We start from the raw sequence: 18373 nt of genomic DNA, 5'->3' as shown, positions 1-18373 counted from the left end.
GTAGGGACACCTCTGCTCATGCAGGGGTGCCCTCTCACAGAGGTACCTGCACTTTGCCCTGTGGGCTAGAATGGCCTGCCGTAGGGGTGACTTAGTGACCTGTTGTAAGGGTGCATGCACCTTTTCACGCAGGCTGCAATGACAGGCCTGCAGACACAGTTTTCATGGGATCCCTTGGGTGGCAGAATACATGCTGCAGCCCATAGGGAACCTCTGGTGCCCCAATGCCCTGGGTACCTAAGTATCATATACTAGGGACTTATATGGGGCACCAGTATGCCAATTGTGGGCTGTGCTAAGTCCTAATCAACCAAATTTAGAGTGAGGGAGTACAGTCACTGGGGTCCTGGTTAGCAGGCTCCCAGTGAACACAGTCAAAACACACTGACAGCAGGCAAAATGTGGGGGTAGCCATGCCAAAAAGAGGGTACTTTCCTACAAAGACCACATGTGTTTGCCCTTCGCAGGGAACACTGTCTTCACACATCTACTGAGCCTTTGCTGTTAAGCAGGTATGCAGTGTGTCTACTTGTAAGGAAATGCCTCCTTGGCATGGTTACCCCCTGACGTTTTGCCTTTTGCTGATGCCAGTTATGTTTGAAAGTGTGCTGGGACCCTGGTAACCAGGCCCCAGCACCAGTGTTCTTTCCCTAAACTGTATCTTTGCTTCCAAAATTGGCACAGCCCTTTTACTCAGATAAGTCCCTTGTAACTGGTACCTCTGGTACCAAAGGCCCTAATGCCAGGTAAAGTCTCTAAGGGCTGCAGCATGTCTTATGCCACCCTGGCGACTCCTCACTCAGCACATACACACTGCCTCACAGCTTGTGTGTGCTGGTGGGGAGAAAAAGACTTAAGTCGACATGGCACTCCCCTAAGAGTGCCATGCCAACCTCACACTGCCTGTGGCATAGGTAAGTCACCCCTCTAGAAGGCCTCACAGTCCTAAGGCGGGGTGCACTATACCACAGGTGAGGGCATATGTGCACTACAGTGTAGAAGCAAAACCTTAGACCTTGTAAGTGCAGGGTAGGCATAAGAGTATATGGTCTGGGGGTTTGTCCCACACGAACTCCACAGTTCCATAATGGCTACACTGAAATCTGGGAGGTTTGGTATCAAACGTCTCAGCACAATAAATGCACACTGATGCCAGTGTGGAATTTATTGTAACATGCATCCAGAGGGCATCTTAGAGATGCCCCCTGAATACCAACCCGACTTCTAGTGTTAGGCTGACTACTTTCTGCCATCCTGCCACAACCAGACGAGTTGGTGGCCACATGGGGAGAGTGCCTTTGTCACTCTGTGGCCAGGAACAAAGCCTGTACTGGGTGGAGGTGCTTCACACCTCCCCCTGCAGGAACTGTAACACCTGGCAATGAGCCTCAAAGGCTCACCCCTTTTGTTACAGCACCCCAGGGCATCCCAGCTAGTGGAGATGTCCACCCCTCCGGCCGCTGCCCCCACTTTTGGCGGCAAGGCTGCAGGAGATAGTTAGGAAAACAAGGAGGAGTCACCCACCAGTCAGGACAGCCCCTAAGGTGCCCTGAGCTGAGGTGACCCCTGCCTTTAGAAATCCTCTATCTTAGTTTTGGAGGATTCCCCCAATAGGATTAGGGATGTGCCCCCCCTCCCCACAGGGCTACTGCCCTCACAGACCTAAACACACCCCTAAATTTAGTATTTAGGGGCACCCAGAACCCAGGAAACCAGATTCCTGCAACCTGAAGAAAGAAGAAGGACTGCTGACCTACAAGCCTGCAGAGAAGGAGGAAGAAGACAACTGCTTTGGGCCCAGCCCTAACGGCCTGTCTCCAACTTTGAAAACCTGCAACCAGCGACGCATCCGACAGGGACCAGCGACCTCTGAAGCCTCAGAGGACTGCCCTGGACTAAAGGACCAAGAAACTCCAGTGAACAGCGACCCCGTTCAAAACCAGCTACTTCTTTGCAACAAAGAAGCAACTTCCAAAGACTGCACGTTTCCTGCCGGAAGTGTGAGACTTCTCACTCTGCACCTGATGCCCCCGGCATGAGATTCAGAGAACCAACACCTCAGGGAGGACACCCATGAGCAGCGGCTCTGCTCAAGAACCTGCAACAAACTTGCAACTTTTCTACAACTTTAAAGACCTCACTCTTCCCGCCGGAAGCGTGAGACTTCACACTCTGCACCTGACGCCCCCGGCTCGAGACCCAGAGAACCAACACCACAGGGAGGACTCCCCGGCGACTGTGACCCCGTGAGTAGCCCGAGACGACCCCCCTGGAACCCCGCAGCGATGCCTGCAGAGAGAATCCAGAGGCTCCCCCCGACCGCGACTGCCTGTAACAAGGGACCAGGCGCCTGGACCAAGCACTGAACTCGCAGCCCCCAGGACCTGAAGTAACCGAACCTCAGTACAGGAGTGACCCCCAGAAGACCCTCCGCCTAGTCCAGGTGGTGGCTGGCCCGAGAAGCCCCCCTGTGCCCTGCCTGCATCGCTAGACTGACCCCTGGGTCGCTTCATTGAAAGCAATACCGCTTGCCGCTGAGGGTGTGTTTTGTGTGCCTACTTGTCGTCGTCCCCCCCCCCCCCCCCCCCCCCCCCCCAGTGCTCTACAAAACCCCCCTGGTCTGTCCCCCGAGGACGAGGGTACTTAACTGCTGGCAGACTCGACCCAGAGCACCCCTGTTCTCCATAGGCGCCTATGTCTTTTGGGCACCTCTTTGACCTCTGCACCTGATCGGCCCTGAGCTGCTGGTGTGGTAACGTTGGGGTTGCCTTGAACCCCCAACGATGGGCTACCTATGCCCAGGAACTAAGACTTGTAAGTGTCTTACTTACCTCACAATCTAAGCATTACTTACCTCCCCCAGGAACTGTTGATTTTTGCACTGTGTCCACTTTTAAAATAGCTTATTCACATTTTAACAAAAACTGTATATGTTATTGCTCTAATTCAAACTTCCTAACTTACCTGTGTGGAGTACCTTGCATTTTATGTATTTACTTCAAATCTTGAACTTGTGCTTCTTAAACTTAAAACAAATTAAGAAAATATATTTTTCTATATTAAAACTATTGGCCTGGAGTTAAGTCTTTGAGTGTGTTACTCATTTATTGCCTGTGTGTGTACAACAAATGCTTAACACTACCCTCTGATAAGTCTACTGCTCGACCACACTACTACAAGATAGAGCATTAGAATTATCTAATTTTGCCACTATCTCACCTCTAAGGGGAACCCTAGGACTCTGTACACACTGTCTCTCACTTTGAGATAGTATATACAGAGCCAACTTCCTACAAAGGGTACATGGTGTGCCATGGCCAAGGACGTGCGGACCCTGGGGGTGTACGGCAGGCGGAACACCCATTGTCGCAAACGTTGGGAGGACCTGAGACGATGGGCAAGGAAGACGGCGGAGGCCCAGCTGGGGATGGCCACCCAACAAGAAAGGGGTGCCTGTCGATCCCTGACCCCCCTGATGGACTGCATATTGGCGGTGGCCTATCCGGAGCTAGATGGGCGCTTCAGGGCATAACAGCAGCCACAAAGGGGTGAGTGCAGTTTCCCAATATACTACTTGCGCGTGGTGGGGTGGCCTCTGGGTGGGGGATGTGGGCCGGTGGGCACTCCTAGGCCAGGCCGGACATTGCAGGGTAGGTCCCGTAATGGGCAGGGCCTGATAAACACCATCTCCTCCGAAGCTAGTAGGCATCCTTTACTGGGCAGGGGTCTGTGGGTGTCAGGTATGCTGCTATTGGCGTTAGGTATTCCTGTCCATGGCCTGGTGACTAGCATTGTGACTGGTAGTGCTTTGCCTAGTGCGTAGGGCTGTTCCCTGTGTGTGTCGTGTATGTCAAGATTGGTGTTGTTGCTGCCAGTGACCAAGTGTATCCTTTGTCTATCCCCCCCCACCTCCCCACCCCCTTTTATTTTGTCACCCTGTCCTTATGTGCATTAGCATCATCTGGCGGAGGAGCAGAGGCACCGGCGACGGAGGGAGCTGCATCCCACAGGGCCCAGGAGGCAGATTCCACAGACGGTGAGGGCATCAGTGAGACAGGGGGCGAGGGGACCGTTCTGACAGTGATACCTCCTCCGATGGAAGCTCCCTAGTGGTGGCCGACAGATCTGTGCCCACCCCAACTACAGGTACAACGCCACCCCCGTACCAGCACCCCCTCAGCGTGTTTCCCGTGCCTGCTCACCCCGGAGTGTGGGCATCTCCTTCCCTCAGGCCCTGCCCCAGTTAGCCCTGCTGCCCTGGGTGAGGAGGCTATTGACCTCCTGAGACCCATCTCTGTTGGGCAGTAAACCATAGCGAATGCCATCCAGGGGATGGCAGCCCATTTGCAACAAACAAATGCATTTTTGGAGGGCATTCACTCTGGCATGGCGGCCCAACAGAGATCAATCGAAGCTCTGGTCCCCTTCCTGATGGCAGCCATTGTCCCTGTTTCTATCCTTTCCCCTACAACTTCCTTTACCCTGTCCCATTCCCCACAACCCCAACCTATCCCAAGCTCACATTCAGACCAGCATTCACCCAAGACAACACAGGAGTGGCTCAGGCAAACACAAGCACCACACATCATCCCACAGGCACTCACACAAACTCCATCCAGATGCAGACATACCAACATCCACTGCCTCCACTGTGTCCACCTCCTCCTCCTCGTCCCCACTCACACCTGCATGCACTACATCCTCATCCACTACATCCATCACCATGACGCCTGTCACTACACACCCCTCACTGGCAGTCACCACCCCCACATCCATGCACACGTCCCCGTGTCCTCTCCCATTGTCTGGGCCCCCTCTTCCCAAAGTACACAAACGCAAGCACTCAGACATCCAACAGCCATCCACCTCACAACAGCACCCAGCCCATGCACCTGCACCCAAACACAGCAGACCCCTCCCACAACCACTTCCTCTCCCTCCACTCCCAAACCTTCCCCAGTGTCCCTAAGAAGCTCTCCACCATTGACTTCTTCCCTACCACCGCCCCCCCCCCCCCCACCCCACCCCATATCCATTACGTCAGGCCAGGGAGGTCAGAACCCAGTCCACGGCCACAGTAGTGTCAGCAGCTACTCCAGGTGGGAAGTCTCCAGGGAACCAGCCACCAGCACTGAAAGGGTGCCTGCACCAGCTACCAAGGGGAAGGGTAAGGAGGCACCACCAGCTGCCAAGAGGGAGGGTAAAGAGTCACCACCAGCTTCTAAGGGGAAGGGCAAGGAGGCACCACCAGCTGCCAAGGGGAAGGGCGAGAAGGCACCACCAGCTGCCAAGGGGAAGGGCAAGGAGGCACCACCAGCTGCCAAGGGGAAGGGCAACGAGGCACCACCAGCTGCCAAGGGGGAGGGTAAGGAGTCACTATCAGCTTCTAAGGGGAAGGGCAAGGAGGCACCACCAGCTGCCAAGGGGAAGGGCGAGGAGGCACCACCAGCTGCCAAGGGGAAGGGCAAGGAGGCACCACCAGCTGCCAAGGGGAAGGGCAAGGAGGCACCACCAGCTGCGAAAGGGAAGTACAAGGGGCCTGCAGCAGGAAGGACAGGAGGCCTGGTGCTAGGATTCATTCGGAAGACCCACCACCAACCATGGCAGTTCAGCCGTCCGAGGCTGCAGGGGAAGGGCTTGAGCCTTCCCCCCACCACTGCCTGCACCGCCACCAGCAGCAGCAGCCCCAGTCGGCAGCCGTCCGTAACTGCAGGGGATGGGCTGGAGCCTCCACCTACCACTGGCAATGCCGACACCAGCACCACCATTGCTGAAGCAGCCGTCACCGCCGGCGGGCAGTGTGTAGTCCTGCCTCTATGGGCTATAGTGCGTCCTGGACCATGCAAATCCTATAGGTGTGACACCCAGGTGAGAGACTGTGACGGTGCACTCCCCAAGTGCTGCATCACAGGGCACAAGGCCCCCTCCAGAACCAGTGGAAGAAGCCATCCACTCACTACCTCCTTGCCAGGATGAAGCACACTGGGCACAAGGTCCCCTCCAGAACCAGTGGAGAAGCCATCCACTCACCTCCTCCTTGCCAGGAAGAAGCACAAGGGGCACAAGGCCCGCTCCAGAACCAGTGGAGAAGCCATCTACTCCTGAGACTGTGGCCTTGCACTCCCCTTGACCAACCAGTGAGCAAACCACCCACTAGATAGACTGTGGCTTTGCACTTCCCAGGACCAAGCAGTGGGCAAACCACTCACTAGGGAGACTGTGGCTTTGTGCTCCCCAAGACATCGCACAGGGCATGTAGCCCCCTCCAGGACCAGTGGTGTTGTACCATCTTCCGGCTGAGGTGCCCCCCGTTCCCCATTCCCTGTCCCCTTGAGATGCCTGTGTATTTTTGACCTGATGCCCCTGCATTGTCCTCTCCGTGTTGTTGTAGGAGTCAAGTGGGGCCTTGGCCTATGTGGTGGCCCTGTGGCCCACAGGCATTGAGGACTGGACAGTGTCCCTCCATTTGTATATATGTATATACTGTTTTGATTTTGAAGCACGTATTTCTACCTATTTATCTTATTAAACTCACTTTAATGAATTCCTTTTGTCCTTGCATTATGTCTGAGGGGCACGGGGTATATATGTGATGTAATTGCATCTGTTTGTGTGTATGGTGTTGGGGGTGTTGTGTGTGTCACTCTCTTTTTTCCTCCCCCGTGTGCTAGGCAGCAGCACTCACCGTGGTCGTCTTCGCCGGCGTTGATGTTAGTAATGCATGAGGAGGTATAGCAGCATGGGGAAGATGTGCAACTCGGGTTCCAGGGCGTCATGGTTCTTCTGTGAGTCTCCAGAGGTGAGTCCTTTCCCTTCTGTGTACTGTTTCCGCCGTACTTTCAATGTCGTTGGTACCGCCCTGGAAAGGTGGAGAGGTGTCATATTACTGTGGGCGGAACATTGTCTTCCGCCTGGCTGTTGGCGGTTACCGCCTCAGTGCTTGTTGCTACCGCCTTGGCGTTCGGTGTGTTAAAGTGTCTGTGTGGGCTGTTTCCGCCGTGGTCATAATTCCATTTTTTTTTTACCGCCGCTTTATCTCCCACCGACCACCAGGCTTGTAATGAGGGCCAATATCTCATTTTGATATGGTATATACAGAGCCAGCTTACTATTGGTACGTTGGAGCAAAGAAGGGTAGGGTGTGCAGAAGCAAACCATTTCGCGCTGGGTCGTTCTCTGCATTAAGATATGCTAAACGTTGGCCAGGAAGCAGCCTCCTGAGGGCTTGCGGCACATTCTACCAGGTGCAAAGCTGCTACCACTGCACTAGCACGAGGCGTACCAGTCCTGGAGATCTGTCAGGCAGCAAAGTGGGTGTCTTTGCACACGTTTGCAAAACATTACTTCCTGAAAAATCAAGTGCGAAGGGACAGGTACTTAGCCCATTCAGTCCTTCAGGACTTTTTAGTTTAAGGAGTACTGTCCGCAGGCCACTGCCAGGAGGTTATGGCTTGGGTATCTATTCAAAGGTAAGGAATCTGCAGCTTGAAGTCTAACCTTCGGTAACTTATTATCTGGTAGAGACTCTATCTAGCTGCAGCTTACTGACACCCACCCATAACTTCCCGCTCTGCGGATATGACTAGTAGAGTTAGGGTTTATCCCTTTTCAGGGCCCTAGTTTTGCATAGACAAATGTTGGTTCTGTCCATGACTGTGCTTCTGGTGTGGAAGCTTTGTGTATAAAAGAACTGAAGTACTCGCTTCGAGGTGGCGTCTATAAAGATGACCGTGACGTTTCTGACAGCTTCAATGACGCTGTCTAAGCCACGCGGAGCTGGACTACGCATGCGGAACCAAACGCCACCCGACGGCGCGCGCAGGGTATTGCTCACCAATAAGATTCTGGATTCAAAGATGACCCCAGGGGAATTCAAAGGTAAGGAATCTGCAGCTTGGTAGTGTCTTCCAGATAATGCGTTACTGAAGGTAAGTAGCTTTTTTGTCAGTTACACAATGAATATTGTTTTGCAGGGCTATAATAATCTGCCTTGCACATTCATTGCTGGTGCATTGAACTGAGTTCACCAGGAAGTGGGAAAGCACACCTTGTAGAGTTAAGTCAGTCATAATTAGCATAACAGACACTGTTGTGCTTTCATCAAGTCTTTATTTTATCATCTACGGGCGGTGTAGCTGAAATTAAGATTCTCCTTCCGATGGCACTCTGACTTTCTCTTCAGTCTAAAGGTTCTACTACCATTTTTACACCACGTCTTCAGTCAAGCCCTCTTTGTCTTTGTGTTTCACATGTTGATAGTCATGAAAAAGAGACAAAAAATGTAGGTTTTGTTGGAGAAGTCGGAATAGGGTAATCATTTCTAATCAAATTAGATCCCACTGGAAGTGTTGTATGTGTTAGTCTTCTACAGTTTCGGAAAGGAGGCAATCCCTTAAGAGATTGCAGGTTCTCTCTTTCAAAGACCATGCAACATTGTCTGATTTCCATAGAGATGCTCTATTTATGCAGGTTTTTCAAGCAACTACAAAGGTATATTATATGTATTAACTAAATGTTACTATACTCATCACTGTCTATAGAAAGTGCCTCATTAATGCATGCAAAACTTGAGCATTATCTGCTACTATAATAAGCATGCTATTTATTTTTCTCAGTCAGATACTGCATAGTAATTGCTGATAGTTAATTTGCAGGGAGAGGGTATTCTTCGAAGACATATCTATCTACCTTTGCTAACTACGTTTCTACAAGCTTTAATCTTTATACTACAGTAGAAAGTCATCCTGTTAAGTCTTGTTACACTCTTTTTCAGTATCTTATATTCATTTTGCTCTGAGTGGTTTGTATTCTTTCAATCTGTTCTGCTTGGGAATATAGACCAGCCTGAGTTAAGCAGGCACAGGTGGGTACTATGAAGCTAGGATTTCGCTTGCAGTACCAGTGAAGCAACTGGAGCTGCCCCAGCACTTAACTATCTTGAGGTTTTCTTACTCTATTTATGGACTGAAGTTACTTTACCAAGCTGTTGAAACTATATGAGAAGAATGATATCCATGAGAAAGGTCACTATAGGAAATAGGTAAATAGTTTCATAAAGATTTCAGGTCTTTAGCAATGTTTTTATTTGATTGGCTGATAATTAAAGGTTTCGGAAAACATATATTTTTTTATGCATGTTTAGGAAAATGGCTGGGGAGAGGAGGTAAAAGAAGAGTTTTTGAAAATGGTAAATACCAAAGCAGTTCTAATGAAAATTTTCAAAGAAGAGAATGGAAAACTTATTGTAGATTTGAAAAAACCAAGAACAAACAAAATCACTAGCGACATGCCTGTCTCCCTGAGGGATGCACTAGTTTTCACTGAGCTGGCAAGGTAAGGTCCATGCAGTTATTTTATGTTGTGTGACCAAATCTTTCTGCAACAGCATCTGTTCATTAAAAATACTGCTAACAAAAGATAATTATTTTCGTTTACACTACCATCACAGGTAGGTTTGATGAGTAGGTTTGTAGTGGCATAGTTTATAATTTGATGTTAGATGTCCTTTTTGAGATCCTTTTTTTCGTCTTGCTCTTTTGCCCACAAAGATTGTTGTTCATGTGTTTATATCAGGGTAAGCATGACCCGTCATACCAGAAGATCATAGTAAAAAATAATGTGTTGTCAGAAGCTGCTGGCATTCATCCAGCCAGAGAGGAGTAAGCAGATTTACTGAAATACGACAGGGGATTCTAAATGAAAACATTCCATTAATATGTGACTTGTCCTTCTTATGTCTGTATTTTAAAAAATTAATGTATTTCACCCCTTCCTTTCCTTCAACTGCATGAATCACCTTGACCACCCTAACACATTCTCATGAAAGCTGTCCTTTAGCTACTCTCTGCAGGCTCCTCACCATTCCACTTTAACTCCCATCAGTCAGTCTACCTGTTCCCGCTCAACTTTAATGAGCACACCTTGCCAGCCTTACAGGTCCATGTTGGTCTCATTTTTGTTATAGGATCCCCACCATCTGTTCCTCCATGACTGCATGAACAGTAACTCTGTATAAAAAGACCATATTGTCCACAAGCGCATAAACATGCAACTCATTCACTAGTGCTAACTGGATGCATTCCTGGGCATTCCAAGCATTCTGCTGTACATTGGACTGTTTGAGACATAAGCTGATACACATGTATTTCATTTGTCTCCAAATCCTGCAATTGTACTGTTATGCTTATCGTGGCAGTTTCCTGAGTATCCTTTCATTACTCACATTATCTTTCAAAGTCTCTACCTTCTTCGTTTTAACTTCACTTATAAAATTGCAGTCTGAACATCTTGACCCATGTAGCACCACTATTATCACTAGTCTGATTTTTCTTTACTTTGTTCCAAACTGACACAAAATACAGAGCTGCCTTGTATTCACATTTTGGTTGGCACTTCCACCAGACCTAGTAGGTCCTGTTCACAAAGTAAATACTGATGTAAAATTTAGTTTACAACCAAATTCACCTTTTTCATGCCTGGCCCAAATTCATATATTTCCTTTTAGTGTGTGAATGTGCAAACCAACAACTTTCATTACCACTAGGCATGCTTAATTTCCTGTACAAGGAGTGGTGCAGTCCTGATATGGACATTGGTGGGTACCAATAGATCTGTCTCCCTGGTAAATGGAAATTCAGTAGTACCTTGTCATTCCTATGCAATGTAGTCTCACAAAGGACAGTTAAAAAAGACTTCAGTTTAAAGTTTACTTAGAAAATATTCAGAATACAAAGGCACAAATTGCAGTTAGTCACTGTAGGGCAGTACACTTTTTTTGGCATGGTTACCCCAACCCTTTGCCTGCTGTCAGTTTGCTTAGACTGTTTTCACTGGGATCGTGCTAAGAAGGACCCCAGTGATTTTGCGCTCTCCCTCCAAACTAGGTAACCTTGGACCTTTGTGCACTCCACATTTGGTAGACTGGTGTCCCCTTATATGTCCCTGGTATATGGTACTTAGGTACCCAGGACATTCGGGACACCAGCGGTCCCCCCTGGGATGCAACATGTATTATGCCACCCTTAGGAGCCCATGCAAAATGTGTCTGCAGGCCTTTCATTGCAGCCTGCATGAAAAGGTGCATGCACCATTTCACCACAGGTCACTATACCAGGTCACTGTAAGTCACTCTTATGGGTAGGCCCTTCTAGCCCAGAGGGCAGGGTGCAGGTCCCTGGGAATGAGAGCACCTCTGCACGAGCAGAGGTGCCCCTACGAACCCCAGTTAAATTTCACTGGATTTCATAAGTGCAGGGAAGCCATTGTATCAGTTTACTGAACACGTCACTACCTGTGTCCAGCTACATAATGATAACTCTGGACCTTGGCATATTTGGTATCAAACATGTCGAAACCATGCCCCAATACTAATGCCAGTATTGGTTGCATGATTCCATGTACTCTTGGGGCTCCTAAGAGGACCCCCCCAGTACTGCTCCTACTAGTCTTCCAGGGTTTTTCTGGCAGCCAGCACTGCTGCAGCCCTTCAGACAGGCTTCTGCCCTCTTGCTGCTTGACTAGCTCAGACAGGGGAAGGCAGAAAAAAGGATTTCCTGTGGGAATGGAGATGCAACGCCCTCTCCCTGGGAAATAGGTGTCACAAGGCTTGGAAGGGGTAGCCTTGAAGGGCACATTTAATGCCCTCCTTGTATAATCCGGTAATTGGTGTTACAAGGCTTGGGAAGGGTAGCCTCCTCAGGCCACCGGTTTGCTTTGAAGGGTACGTTTGGTGCCCTCCTTGCATAAACTGGTTGGCATTAGTCCAAGGACCATTGGTCCCTGCTCTGGTGTGAAACCGGACCATAAAAGGGTAGTGACCAATCCCCTGTCATCACCTCCCCAGGGGTGTGCCCAGAGCTGCTCCAGATGCCACTCGATTCTGCCATCTTGAAAATAATATGTGGAGAGGTGTCTGGGAGCATCTGAGTGGCCAGCTCAAGCAGGTGATGTCAGTGACCTCCTCTAGGTGGTCACCGTCAAGAGTGACCAAACCCTCTTTTCAGGTTATTTAGGGACTCACCTGCTAGTGGGTCCCCAGATTCGGTGTGCAGGACTACACCAGGTCTTCTCTGCATTGTCTACTTCTGCTCCTGGTCACTGGAACCGCAGCTGGACACTTTAGGAAATGAGAAGACTGCAACTCCGGGGACCACCTCGCCTTGCAACATTTTTTCTCCAGCTCCTTCCACCAACTGCAACATTTCACTGGCTGTGCATCCTCTGGAGTCAGCAAGACTTTACCTGCACTAGGAAGCAAGAAGGAATCTCCCTTGGAATGAAGGGGTCACTGCCCTGCATCTGCAGGCACCTAAAGCAACGATGTCCGGCTGCGTAGATCGGCTCTCCTCTGGAATTATGTAGATCCTGCATCACAGGTGGTGGTCCGGATTACTCGCGTTGGTCCTCCCTGCCTGCTCTTTATCTTGTGAAACTGTGAGCCCTTGCTTCTCCTTTCAGGACAGTACCCCTGTGCACCTCGTCTCTTGCAGCAACCAAGGCTTGTTGTCTCCTGCTCCAAGGGATCTTAAGGCTCAGAGTAACCCCGGCCTTCAGCACCTCAACCTTTCAAGGACAGTCCTCTCTCCTGCTCCAGCGATGTGGGACTTTTCTCCACGTGTTCTGTTGGCCTCACTGCAACTTGCTGTGCCTGCTGTCAGTGGGTTGCCTGTGGGTGCTGCGCCTGCTTCTGCTGGCTCTCCTGACTGCGAGGGTCAGCCTAGACTCCCCTCCAAGGGTCGAGTTCCCCTGGACCTTGCTGGTGGTCTTCAGCCTTGCAACTTTTCTGTTGCCTCCTCTTTTATTTCCCTCCTCTTTTAATTGCCATGGCTTGTTGGTGGTTCTCCTGCACACTGACCGACTGCAAACCGGCGACACAGCTTATCTTCATCTCTCCTCCTCTTCATCCACAGAAGGGTGGGTAGTGGCTCCTCCCCCGACTGGACACTCCTTCTTTTGCTGGTCCTCCTTGTCCAGAATCCACCTTTGGGTTCTACTGGTCTGGGCCTATTCTGGCCTGTTCTTGCAGAATCCATTTTCTATGTAATTGTAATTGTATGTTCGATGGCATCTGTCGCTGTAGATACGCATGTTTTGCAATAGCTCGCCATCTGGTGTTGGGCCGGAGTGTTACAAGTTGTTTTTCTTCGAAGAAGTCTTTCGAGTCACGGGACCGAGTGACTCCTCCTTTTGTCTCCATTGCGCATGGGCGTCGACTCCATCTTCGATTGTTTTTTTTCCGCCATCGGGTTCGGACGTGTTCCTGTCGCTCCGAGTTTCGGAACGGAAAATTAGCTAATTTCGGAAGATTTTCGTCGGTATTGTTGCGTTCGGGATCGGCGTACTTAGATTCAACACCGCATCGAAGATCGAAGAGCTCCGGTGCCCTTCGGGGTAGTTTTTCGATCCCCCGTCGGGGCCTGGTCGGCCCGACCGCGTGCTGAAGAACGCCGATGGAACGGACCCCGTTCCGTTTCTGCCCCAAATGCCACAATAAATACCCCTATACAGACCAACACTTGGTCTGTAACCTGTGCCTGTCACCTGAGCACAGTGAAGACACCTGTGAGGCCTGTCGTGCGTTCCGGTCCCGAAAGACACTCCGAGACCGTCGAGCCAGAAGACTTCAGATGGCGTCCGCGCCGACAGCCCACCGAGAGTTCGAGGAGCAGGAAGAGGAAGGTACCTTCTCGATCCAAGAATCGGACTCCGAAGGATTCTACGATACACAAACCGTGAGTAAGACGTCGAAAACCACACAAAGGAAGATTTACAAGGCCCAGGGGACGCCACTGCCATCAGGCCATGGCTCCACCCATAAATTCGGTGACCGACCGTCAGCACCGAAAAAGGCCCAAACAGTGCCGAGATCGTCCGACTCCGGTCGAGACACCGGCACGCAGCCTTCTCGGGACCGAGAAAGTGCTGGAGACAAGCCTCGACACCGAGATGCCGGTGTGGACACGGCTCGACGCCGAGACAGCGGCACCGAAGAAGATCGACGCCGAGAGGTTTCGGCCCCGAAAAAGAAAAAAGTCACCTCGGAGCCGAAAAAACACGCAGACAGGGTTTCGGTGCCGAAACAAACTGCAAGCGACCCAGCTTCAGGCTCTTATACAGAAGAGCACTCGCTAACCTTCCAAATGCAAAAGCATAGGTTTGAGGAAGAGCTACAATCAACTGATGTGGACCATACGCAAAAGCGTATCTTCATACAGCAGGGGACAGGAAAAATAAGCACCCTTCCCCCCATTAGAAGAAAGAGAAGGTTGGAGTTCCAAACTGAACAGACACCACAACCAAAAGTGGTGAAAAGAGTTACCCCACCACCCTCTCCTCCGCCCGTGATTAACGTCTCACCAGCACGAACTCCATCACACTCCCCAGCTCACACCACCATAAGCCAGGGTGACCAAGATCAAGACGCATGGGACCTATACGACGCCCCAGTGTCAGATAACAGTCCGGAGGCATACCCTACGAAGCCATCTCCACCAGAAGACAGCACCGCGTATTCTCAAGTGGTGGCTAGAGCAGCACAATTTCACAACGTAAGCCTCCACTCAGAACAGGTCGAGGATGATTTTTTATTCAACACACTCTCCTCCACCCACAGCTCATACCAAAGCCTGCCTATGCTCCCTGGTATGCTCCGGCACGCGAAAGAAATCTTTAAGGAGCCGGTCAAAAGTAGGGCAATCACACCAAGGGTGGAAAAAAAGTATAAGGCGCCTCCTACAGACCCGGTTTTCATCACTACACAGCTGCCACCAGACTCTGTCGTTGTAGGAGCAGCTAGGAAAAGGGCCAACTCTCACACATCTGGAGATGCACCACCCCCAGATAAAGAAAGCCGCAAGTTCGATGCAGCTGGTAAAAGAGTCGCAGCACAAGCTGCAAACCAGTGGCGCATCGCGAACTCCCAGGCACTACTTGCGCGCTATGACAGAGCCCACTGGGACAAGATGCAACATCTCATTGAACATCTGCCCAAGGACTTACAAAATAGGGCAAAACAAGTGGTTGAGGAGGGACAGACCATTTCCAACAACCAGATCCGCTCCTCCATGGACGCTGCAGATACAGCTGCACGGACAATTAATACATCTGTAACTATCAGAAGGCATGCATGGCTCCGAACGTCTGGATTTAAACCAGAGATTCAACAAGCAGTTCTCAATATGCCTTTTAATGAAAAAGAACTGTTCGGTCCAGAAGTGGACACAGCGATTGAGAAACTCAAAAAAGATACGGACACTGCCAAAGCCATGGGCGCACTCTACTCCCCGCAGAGCAGAGGGAATTACAGCACATTCCGTAAAACACCCTTTTGAGGGGGGTTTCGGGGTCAGAGCACACAAGCCAGCACCTCACAAGCAACACCGTCCAGTTACCAGGGACAGTATAGAGGAGGTTTTCGGGGACAATATAGAGGAGGGCAATTCCCTAGAAATAGAGGAAGATTTCAGAGCCCCAAAACCCCTACTACTAAACAGTGACTCACATGTCACTCACCCCCTCCACACAACACCAGTGGGGGGAAGAATAAGTCATTATTACAAAGCATGGGAGGAAATCACTACAGACACTTGGGTTCTAGCAATTATCCAACATGGTTATTGCATAGAATTTCTACAATTCCCTCCAAACATACCACCAAAAGCACAAAATTTGACAACACACCATTCCAATCTCCTGGAGATAGAAGTGCAGGCACTATTGCAAAAGAATGCAATCGAATTAGTGCCAAACACACAAATAAACACAGGAGTTTACTCACTGTACTTTCTGATACCAAAGAAGGACAAAACGCTGAGACCAATCCTAGACCTCAGAGTAGTGAACACTTTCATCAAATCAGACCACTTTCACATGGTCACACTACAAGAAGTATTGCCATTGCTAAAACTACACGACTACATGGCAACTTTAGACCTCAAGGATGCTTATTTCCATATACCAATACACCCATCGCACAGGAAATACCTAAGGTTTGTATTCAAGGGAATACATTACCAATTCAAGGTACTGCCTTTCGGATTAACAACCGCACCAAGAGTCTTTACCAAATGTCTAGCGGTAGTCGCTGCACACATAAGAAGGCAGCAAATACATGTGTTCCCATATCTAGACGACTGGCTAATCAAGGCCCATTCGTTAATACAGTGCTCAAATCACACAAATCATATCATACAAACCCTCTTCAAACTAGGGTTCACCGTCAATTTCACAAAATCCAAAATTCTGCCGCGCAAGGTACAACAATACCTGGGAGCCATAATAGACACATCAAAAGGAGTAGCCACTCCAAGTCCACAAAGAATTCGAAATTTCAACACCATCATACAACGCATGTATCCAACACAAAGGATACACGCAAAGATGGTACTACAACTCCTAGGCATGATGTCTTCATGCATAGCCATTGTCCCAAACGCAAGACTGCACATGAGGCCCTTACAACAGTGCCTAGCATCACAATGGTCACAAGCACAGGGTCACCTTCTAGATCTGGTGTTAATAGACCGCCAAACTTACCTCTCGCTTCTGTGGTGGAACAACATAAATTTAAACAAAGGGCGGCCTTTCCAAGACCCAGTGCCACAATACGTAATAACAACAGATGCTTCCATGACAGGGTGGGGAGCACACCTCGATCAACACAGCATACAAGGACAATGGAACGTACATCAAACAACACTGCAAACAACACTGCATATAAATCACCTAGAACTTCTAGCAGTTTTTCAAGCACTAAAAGCTTTCCAACCAATAATAGTTCACAAATACATTCTCGTCAAAACAGACAACATGACAACAATGTATTATCTAAACAAGCAAGGGGGGGACGCACTCCACGCAGTTAAGCCTGCTAGCACAAAAGATTTGGCGTTGGGCAATTCACAACCAAATTCGCCTAATAGCACAATTTATACCAGGGATCCAAAATCAACTCGCAGACAATCTCTCTCGAGATCACCAACAGGTCCACGAATGGGAAATTCACCCCCAAATTCTGAACACTTATTTCAAACTCTGGGGAACACCTCAGATAGACTTGTTTGCGACAAGGGAGAACGCAAAATGCCAAAACTTTGCATCCAGATACCCACACAAACAGTCCCAAGGCAATGCCCTATGGATGAACTGGTCAGGGATATTTGCTTACGCTTTTCCTCCTCTCCATCTCCTTCCTTACCTGGTAAACAAACTCAGTCAAAACAAACTCAAACTCATATTGATAGCACCAACTTGGGCAAGGCAACCCTGGTACACAACGCTGCTAGACCTATCAGTAGTACCCTGCATCAAATTGCCCAACAGGCCAGATCTGTTGACACAGCACAACCAAAAGATCAGACACCCAGATCCAGCATCGCTGAATCTAGCAATCTGGCTCCTGAAATCCTAGAATTCGGGCACTTACAACTTACCCAAGAATGTATGGAAGTCATAAAACAAGCCAGAAGGCCATCCACCAGGCACTGCTATGCAAGTAAATGGAAGAGGTTTGTTTGCTACTGCCATATTAATCAAATACAACCATTACACACAACTCCAGAACATGTAGTTGGTTACTTGCTTCACTTACAAAAATCTAACCTGGCTTTCTCTTCCATTAAAATACACCTTGCAGCAATATCTGCTTACCTGCAGACTACCTATTCAACTTCCCTATATAAGATACCAGTCATTAAAGCATTCATGGAGGGCCTTAGGAGAATTATACCACCAAGAACACCACCTGTTCCTTCATGGAACCTAAATGTTGTCCTAACTAGACTTATGGGTCCACCTTTTGAACCCATGCACTCCTGCGACATACAGTTCCTAACCTGGAAGGTGGCATTTCTCATTGCCATTACTTCCCTAAGAAGAGTAAGCGAGATTCAGGCGTTTACAATACAGGAACCTTTTATACAACTACACAAGGATAAGGTCGTCCTTTGCCAAAGGTTATTTCACCGTTCCATCTAAATCAAACAGTGGAACTTCCAGTGTTCTTTCCACAGCCAGATACCGTAGCTGAAAGGGCACTACATACATTAAATGTCAAAAGAGCATTGATGTATTACATTGACAGAACAAAAAACATCAGAAAGACTAAACAACTATTTATTGCATTTCAAAAACCTCATGCAGGAAACCCAATATCAAAACAAGGTATAGCCAGATGGATAGTTAAATGCATCCAAATCTGCTACCTTAAAGCTAAACGACAGCTGCCCATTACACCAAGGGCACACTCAACCAGAAAGAAAGGTGCTACCATGGCCTTTCTAGGAAACATCCCAATGCAAGAAATATGTAAGGCAGCCACATGGTCTACGCCTCACACATTCACCAAGCACTACTGTGTAGACGTGTTATCCGCACA

General features: G+C 49.2%; 1 protein-coding gene across 1 annotated transcript in view; it reads left to right on the top strand.

Moving 5' to 3' along the window:
• RNF17 (ring finger protein 17) overlaps positions 1 to 18373 on the top strand; it is a 1983649-nt gene that overhangs the window by 878467 nt on the left and 1086809 nt on the right. The window contains exon 18 of the mRNA XM_069202301.1: positions 9143 to 9333. Within this exon, the coding sequence (XP_069058402.1) occupies positions 9143 to 9333 (191 nt within the window). The remainder of the gene's footprint in view (positions 1 to 9142; positions 9334 to 18373) is intronic.

This window comes from Pleurodeles waltl, chromosome 8 (assembly GCF_031143425.1).
Source record: "Pleurodeles waltl isolate 20211129_DDA chromosome 8, aPleWal1.hap1.20221129, whole genome shotgun sequence".
In the NCBI taxonomy this organism is placed as follows: Eukaryota; Metazoa; Chordata; class Amphibia; order Caudata; family Salamandridae; genus Pleurodeles; species Pleurodeles waltl.
The sequence above is the reverse complement of the archived record's forward strand: the minus strand, read 5'-3'. Positions and strand labels throughout refer to the sequence as shown.